Raw genomic sequence first — 7,782 nt, 5'->3', positions numbered from 1 at the left:
GGACAAGGGTTAAGAGTCCAGACTCATCCCATCTGGCTTCAAATCCTGACTGCCATTTACTAGCTACACGCCCCAGGCAAGTTATTAAACCTGTATCTCTACTTTTTCACCTATGAAGTGGGAGTGATGGTAATAGTATGGATCCCCGAGAATTGGTGGGAGGATTAAGTTAATATGTGTAAAGCATGTAGAATAGGGGCTGTTGTTACAAGTCCACCCACAGAGCCACCTGCATGTCTGAGGCCTAATGACATTAAATATTGGTCTCCCCTCCTTCAAATGCCACTTTAAGCGAGGTACCTACTTCTTTCCCATGTAGGTTTGCTTACACAGAAACAATGTGCTTGTCACAGAGACTTTGAGAAATTGCCATTCCAGACCCTGTGGTATCTTATGGCAAATCGATAAGTTACTTCTAGTTCTGCCTGGGCCTCCCACCTTGCCTGACCACAGAGGCAAGACGCAGGCATCATGGAAATGGAGGATTTTGGTCTGGGGGCAGATCAGTTTTGACTTCTAAATCATCACACTGGCGTTCTGGTGCCTATTTCCTCCTAGGTATTTTGGGTTACTGCATAGACACTCAGGCTCTGATTTCTCTGAAGAGTGATAGGAGTGAATCCTCAGCTCTGAAGCAGAGGGCAGTCCCAACTGCTTTTCTCACCCCACAGTGGTAGACCCGAATGGGCTTCCTATCTGATGCTGGGGCTGCTCTCCCTGCTATGGTACCTTCACATGAAAGAACACAGATCTTGTAGAAAACTGGTGGATTAAAAATGTAGGAAAGGAGGGAGCTTCAAGAGGAAGCATTAAGCCAGGGGTCCCCGCTGACCTGCTTGCAGTGACTTCTCCAAAGAAGTCCAAATGTTTTCATTTCATTCCGGGACACTGCCTGGAACTACAGCTACCCTTTAGGGATTGTCTGGGTTTTAAAGCATCGTCAACTAATAGTGTGGGTCGTTCTGGAAGGGTTAGAGCATGTTCGATAATGTCAACGGTGATGCGCATCAATGGGAATGTGTTTGATAAGATTTCTTTCCTCCTGACATCTTGCGGGGTTGGGTTTACCTTTAAGAACAGCAGATTTGTGAGTTTTATTTTGATTTTGGACAGAGGGGTGAGGTAGGAAGGGGGAAGGGATACACGAGAGACTTAAAACTCTTGGGGAGGTCCATGGCACCTGATTATGGTTGAGGGGGAGAACCTGAGAGGTTCAAAGAACAGGAGGGCTCAGTGAGGTTAAGCTATGACACGGGTTATGTTGGCATTCCCAGATTGGCCTGAGAAGGTAACCAACAATTATAACCTTCCCCTGGAAAAACGCAGCCTGAGCTCCAAATAAACAACTAGTAAAGGAACTTTTCAGATACAGCCCATTGAAACTGAGTTCTCAAACAATTAACTTCCGATAGTGGATCTTGGGGAGAAAGAGAAAGTCCCAGGAAGCACTTGGGACGGCACTGGGGGAGAAAAGATGGGTCAGAAGCATAGAGCATATTCGGTGTTAAAGCTGGGAAGGCATTTGTTCCCGGGGTCTGGGGCAGGCAGTGACCTGCTGAAAACCCCCGCCAGCACAGGCACCTCTCCAGAGATCTGGCAGAAAGACGTCCTGCATTTCAAGTGAGGAAGTTTCGGACACTCGGGTTATGCTGACGTCTCATTCTGAGTTCTTGGGACAGCCTTCCCTCTTAACTTTGCGAGAACCTGGGGCCTCCGTCTGAGTCCACCTGAGAGTCCGTGCGCAAGGGACAGACAGGTAACTCGGCAGGAGAAGCCAAGCCCCGGTTGGAGGAAGCCCGAGCGAGGAGGCATGGATGGAGATACAGCTGGGGGTCAGGACTGAGGGACGATGCGGCGGGACGCAAGAAAGGGAAAGGAGGGGGCAGGAGCGTCGCGTGCGGGGACCTCGGCAGCACGCGCGGTCCCAGCAGAGGTGCGGCGCGGGCGCCCGCGGAAAGGGGAGGGTGGAGAGGCGCGGGCTGGGCGGGGTCGGGGAGCCGGCGCGGGGAAGCTGTCCCTGCGGCGCCCGGCGCTCGGCCGAGCGAGGCGGCGGGGGTCTGAGCCGGCGAGCGGCGCGAGGGCGCCGAGGCCGCGGCGGCTGGAACAGGTGAGCGTCCGCGGGGCGGCGGGTCCCCGCCCTTCCCCGCGGGCGCGCCTCCTCCCAGCCAGCCTCCCGGCGCCGAGCTGCTCCGCGGCGCCCCTGGGTTTGGGCTTTTGCGCCTGGCAGCTGGCTTTTTTCCCCTCCCCTGTTTCTGCCTCTCCTTCTTCTTTTAGGTCGCTCCACCCCGCCCAGGATCCGGCGAAGGGGAACGGGCCGGGCTGCGGCTGCCAACTCGCGCCGGGTGCGTGTGTGCGAACTCCCGGAGCGGCGTCCCGCGCCCTGCCTCCGCCCTGCGCGGCGCGCGCTCCTCGCTCCCCGGGCCCGCGGCCTCCCCCGCAGCCCTTCCCCACTTTTCCCCCCTTTGGCAATCACATGGCATTTTAAGAATGCCGGAAAGATGGCGGTAGCGGCGGCGGCGGCGGCGGCGGCGGGGCCGAGCGGCGGGGGAGGCGGCCGGGCGCAGCGGAGCGGGCTGCTGGAAGTTTTGGTGCGGGATCGCTGGCACAAAGTTCTGGTGAACTTGAGCGAGGACGCCCTGGTTCTGAGCTGCGAGGAGGGCGCCGCGGCGTACAACGGCATCGGGACCGCCACCAATGGCTCGTTCTGCAGGGGCGCCGGCGGCGCGCAGCCCCCGGACTCGCCCGCGGGGGTCCGCACCGCCTTCACCGACCTGCCCGAGCAGGTGCCCGAGTCCATCTCCAACCAGAAGCGCGGCGTGAAGGTGCTGAAGCAGGAGCTGGGCGGGCTGGGCATCAGCATCAAGGGGGGCAAGGAGAACAAGATGCCCATCCTCATCAGCAAGATCTTCAAGGGGCTGGCGGCGGACCAGACCCAAGCCCTGTACGTGGGCGACGCCATCCTGTCGGTGAACGGAGCCGATCTGCGGGACGCCACCCACGACGAGGCGGTGCAGGCGCTGAAGCGCGCCGGCAAGGAGGTGCTGCTGGAAGGTAAGGGGTTAACGCCGCGCGGGCAGCGCACACACCCCCTCACCCTTCCGCCGCACCCTCACTCTCGCCCACGTGCGGACACAGCCCGGGGTTCCGGCGAGTGGGGGCGGCGGGGAGTTTGGACAACTTTACCCCACCTGGGGGCAACTTGTCCCCACGCTAGAGTCTTTGCCGGCTTGGACGCGGCAGGGGTGTGTGAAAGGGCTTGGCGAGCAGGGCTTCTTGAGCTACGTGGCAGGCACAGGGTCTTGGTGCCTAGTGCCCGGTGTCTCATTTTTACCCGCGGATAATCCAAGTGGAGCGTACGTAGGGGTAGGACGTGGTTCTGGAAATGAGGGGCAGCCGTCCACGCTCCGGTGAGAGCTCACTGAACAGTAGCGACTCCGAGAGTTCTGTTTTGGCACAGTTCTCCTCAGGAGCCTGGGCAATCCGGTAAAGAGGGTTCCGTCCCAAAGAGTACAGAGAGGAGGGGCAGTGTTTGAATGCTAAAACCCCGTCACCCTTCCGGACTTCCCTCTCTCAGATTGGAAGCCGGGCTCACGCCGGGGACTTGTGCCAAGGGCTGGGTAGTGTGTTGCGTCTTTGTGCACAAGTTCCCTTCTGGTGCCAGGTGTTCGGCCGGTCAGTCTGGATTCCAGGCTGCTCCTCTGGGTGGAGGGTTGGGGAGGCAGTTTTTCTGCTTGCATTTTCCCGGGATTTTTCCCGAGTAGTGTGCAAACAGTTTTGCATTTTGAAACAGTTTCTCCTGAGTGTGAGGCGTCTTCGAGACGACTCTCTTGAGATCCTATGAGCCCAATCCCCTAGTTTTTCAAGTGAATGGAATAAGTAGTCGCATTACTGTGCCCTTTTGCTGTTAGGAGGGGCAGAAGGGCAATAGGGTATTAAGTGGATAATCATTGTCCTTTCCCACTACGTCTGTATTTACTTGGTAATTGCCTCTCTGCCCCATAGCTTCCTTTGTACATACCTCAGTTAACACAAATATTATGCAATTATTTTTATCTATTTACCCAGCTTTCCCCTCGCTGTAGATTGAGTTGTCTTGGGTCTTTTATTTAGTTATGGGTCACCTCCCTTGAGTTTAGGTGCTCAATGATCTGCAAGCTGAGTGAATAAGTAAACGAACCCACAGCCACAGAAACAAGAGTGTTTCAACCCAGACCTTGTAAACTGGTGGTTGATTTAAATCCTAAATTAAGGACTTAAGTCAGTTTCCTGCTCACCAGATGTGGTGCTGGGGTGTGAAACTGCGAAAGTTCAAAGTTGAGAAGCCAGCCTTGTTAACATGTGACCGCTGATGCAACTGTCTGGTACATGATAGTCCACCTCCTGCCTAGAATCCAGAGGCTTCCCCCACCCCCACCATTATTTATCTAGAGGATTTGTGATGTCTTCATGTTTAATTGCTACCCTGGATCCAGAAAAGTGGAAGGCTATTTGCTTTGGTTTGATGATTAACAGAAGTAAGCAGAAGAAAAGTTTTCTTGACTCAAGTGTGTTGGTTTGTGTGACAAGGGGCAGGTGGGATCTGGGTAAACCACTGGACACCTGCTCAGCTTGCAATACTTATCAGGGGGGACAAAAGGCAGCTCATTTCTGTTTCAAAGCACTGCCCTTCGTTACAACTCTTCTTCTCCTTGGTTTCCACTTAAAGAATAATGACTTAGCAATAGATTAAAAAAAAAAAAAAAAAAATCTCTCACCCAGAAAGAGGAAGGAAAGGTGACTCCCAGCAGTTGAAAATAAACTTAAAGACAAAGAATCAAGCAGTTGTGTGACTTTCTGGATGCAGCAACTGAAGAGTGAGTTTTGTAAAAACCTCTAATGTGACATTCTTGCAACATGCCCTCCTGTGTTGCAGGTAGGACCTCTGAGGGAAGGCCCGTGGGCCTCCTAGACAGGAACCGCCTGGGCTTTGGGCCACAACCTTCTTCCCAGCCTGAGTTTTTAGAGATCGGGGGCAGTAAGAGAAGCAAGTAGAGGCCCTGCTCGAAACAATGTCTCTTGTTCTGAGTCAAAGTGTTGGTCCTAAGTGCAGGAGGTGTGATCCTATACCATCAAAGCAAATATCACACACATATCCCTTCTTTTTTAGCTTGGACTAGTACATGGGTGACCAGCTGAAGGGGCAATCAGAGCCACCAGAAAGGCTTCTTAAAATCACATATCTAGTTGCCCATATCCTGAAATGCAATCTTGATTGCAGAATTTCTACAGAGGAATGGCTTTGTAGACGTAATCTGCTTGGATGAGAGGCTTAGGGAGATGTTTCAAAGATATGTTTATGTGGAAAATGCACAGTTTTTTACTTAGGTTGCTTTTTTTTTTTTTTTTTTTCCTGGCCTGCCGATGGAGATTAGTTTAGTCCCTTAACTACAGCCAATACGCACCCCATTACACGACGTGCGCCCCCTAGTGGAAAGTCGCTGCCTCTGCTAGTGAAACGCTCTGAAATGAAACGGCTGAACCCCAAGTTTCAATCCCTGCCTCCCAGTTGTAGAATCTACCACAGAATTAACCTCCTTGAGCCTCAGTGTCTTCTGAAAAAAAAGGAATAAAGAAACTCGGCTAGACCTTGTTACTTTACAGGGCTGTTGCATGGAAGAGAAATCTGAGAATAAAAGAAAAACAAGACATGCATCAAATGACTGCTGTGATTAGTTATGTTGCCATTACATGAAATGAAGGTGAAATTGTCCTAAGGGATAGTCCTTTCCTCACACTGTACTAGACTTTATATTTCTTACTTTTAGTCTCCCTTTAGTTTTTTTACTATGAAACTGTAATGATAGGAGACCATTCCTCTGCGGGAAGGGAGTCATTACAATCGCTAACATTTGGTGAGCACTTATATGTTACAGGCTTTACTTGGATTTGTTCGTTACACTTTTAGTAACTCTGTGAGGCTAGTACTTGTTCCCTGTGGGCTATTTGCTTCAAGTAAAATAGCTAGGAGGTTTCCAGGTCTGTCTCACTTAAAAGCTCATACAAGGGCACCTGGGTAGCTCAGTCGGTTACATGTCCAACTTCAGCTCAGGTCATGATCTCACAGCTCGTGGGTTCGAGCCCCGCATCGGGCTCTGTGCTGACAGCTCAGAGCCTGGAACCTGCTTCTGATTCTGTCTCCATCTCTCTCTGCCCCTCCCCTGCTTGTACTCTGTGTGTCTCTCCTTCTCTCAAAAGTAAACAAATAAAAGCTCATACTTGTAACTTCTAGGGGAAATTGATACTCTGCGTTTCTCCTTCAACTATATACTTAAGTTGGTTGAAGTTCCTCAGTTATTGGGCTCAAGATGTTCTTCCTCACTCCTCAAATATGCTGAAGTGCTTGGGACAGCCTTGAGCAGGAAAAGCCATTGTGTGGGCTACTCAAAAGGGAGGGACAGAAAAGAGGATTGAGTCTAAAAACCTTAATGCACCAAGTGTATGGCTCAACTTCACAACAAGGCAGGGCCTCTGTCATTGAACACATGGCCAACAAGGAGACTAAATTATAATTCAAACTGAAAATAGAGTGAATAGACAGGGCCACCTAAGTCAGTGTTTAGCCAAATATTCATCAAAGTTAAGGTCAGGTATCTTCACATTATGAACTCATTTCCTATTTTAGGGGGTAAGATCAGGGACCCTACATTCAGCCATGCAAATATTGAACCCCATAATGCCAGGGGACGCCATGTACATGGTGTACATGAGAATGGCACCCTGTGGAGTTGGGCAGGGTACAGCTGCGTGAATATCCTTGGTAGTTCTGGGTCAGGGGAGGGGTGAATTTTTTGCCCTGAGATTGGTAGCAAAATAGTAATTTGGCATCTATCGACCTTTTTGTGACTGAAACTAATAAAATTAGTTTCCCCATAACTTTGTCCAGATTGAGGAGTACAGAATGTTCTGGAAGACACATATTGGGGTATGGAAGGTAGGGGTGGGGGGATGAACAGAATCATATCCGGGGCCAAAAGGTATCCTCCGGAACTGATCCAGAAGAGATGGAAACTCAGAGAAGGTCAGAGACTATTGTTGACATGAACCTTGTCCGTCAAAGCTCCTCCCCCAGTACTGCTCCCAGGAATGCTTGGCTGTTGAGATCATCTAAAATGTCACTTGCACAGTCACTTCCCTTAGTGGTGGAAGTGGGAATGGCAGGGCAGGGAGATGGGGCACAAGGTAGAGGCAGTGGTTTTGTTGCCATGAAATTTCAGGATTGGACGAGAATTTGAACTTTAAGAATCTTACTTTATTTAGGATGTACAGATCCTTAAAGATTACCCAAGACCTCTGGAATTAAGAGTCTTGAAACTTGGGCTCTTATATTGTAACTAATAGTTACTCTTTTCGCAAGATGCTTTAACTTGTTAGGCCTGGATTTTCTTCACTGGGAAGCTAAGGAGCTAGGTTAAGGTATCCCTAAACATTATTTCACTTCACATTCTGTAAATTAAGACCCAACACACTTTTAATAAGAAACCTTTCTAGCACCGCTTTTATTTTTACGAAATGAATTTCATAAATAATAAAATCGGACTGTAGTTTACATTTAAAAATCAGCATAATGCCCTATTATTATTAACATTAATAAAACGGAGAAATGAGTAAATCTTTTTAAGTTTATTTATTTGTTTTGAGAGAGAGAGAAAGAAAGAGTAGGGGGGAGGGGCAGAGAGAGAGAGTACTCTGCTGACAGCAGAGAGCCCAAAGTGACAAAGTGACGCTAAAACTCACGAACTGAGA

The 7,782-nt window shown here is 50.3% G+C and overlaps 1 protein-coding gene across 3 annotated transcripts in view; it reads left to right on the top strand.

Moving 5' to 3' along the window:
• Positions 1–1,439: 1,439 nt before the first annotated feature.
• SNTB1 (syntrophin beta 1) overlaps positions 1,440–7,782 on the top strand; it is a 242,729-nt gene continuing 236,386 nt past the window's right edge. Inside the window, exons 1-2 of one of the 3 annotated variants that reach the window (XM_058698939.1) lie at positions 1,440–1,756; positions 2,275–3,051. In XM_058698939.1, coding sequence (XP_058554922.1) covers positions 2,499–3,051 — 553 coding nt within the window. In that variant the 5' untranslated portion in view covers positions 1,440–1,756; positions 2,275–2,498. Of the gene's footprint in view, positions 1,757–1,983; positions 3,052–7,782 lie in introns of those variants that run through there. The other 2 variants (XM_058698938.1, XM_058698937.1) reach the window with 2 other exon arrangements.

The sequence above is a fragment of the Neofelis nebulosa genome, chromosome 14 (assembly GCF_028018385.1).
Source record: "Neofelis nebulosa isolate mNeoNeb1 chromosome 14, mNeoNeb1.pri, whole genome shotgun sequence".
NCBI lineage: Eukaryota > Metazoa > Chordata > Mammalia > Carnivora > Felidae > Neofelis > Neofelis nebulosa.
Note: the sequence above shows the minus strand (reverse complement) of the source record. Positions and strands in the feature narration are given on the sequence as shown.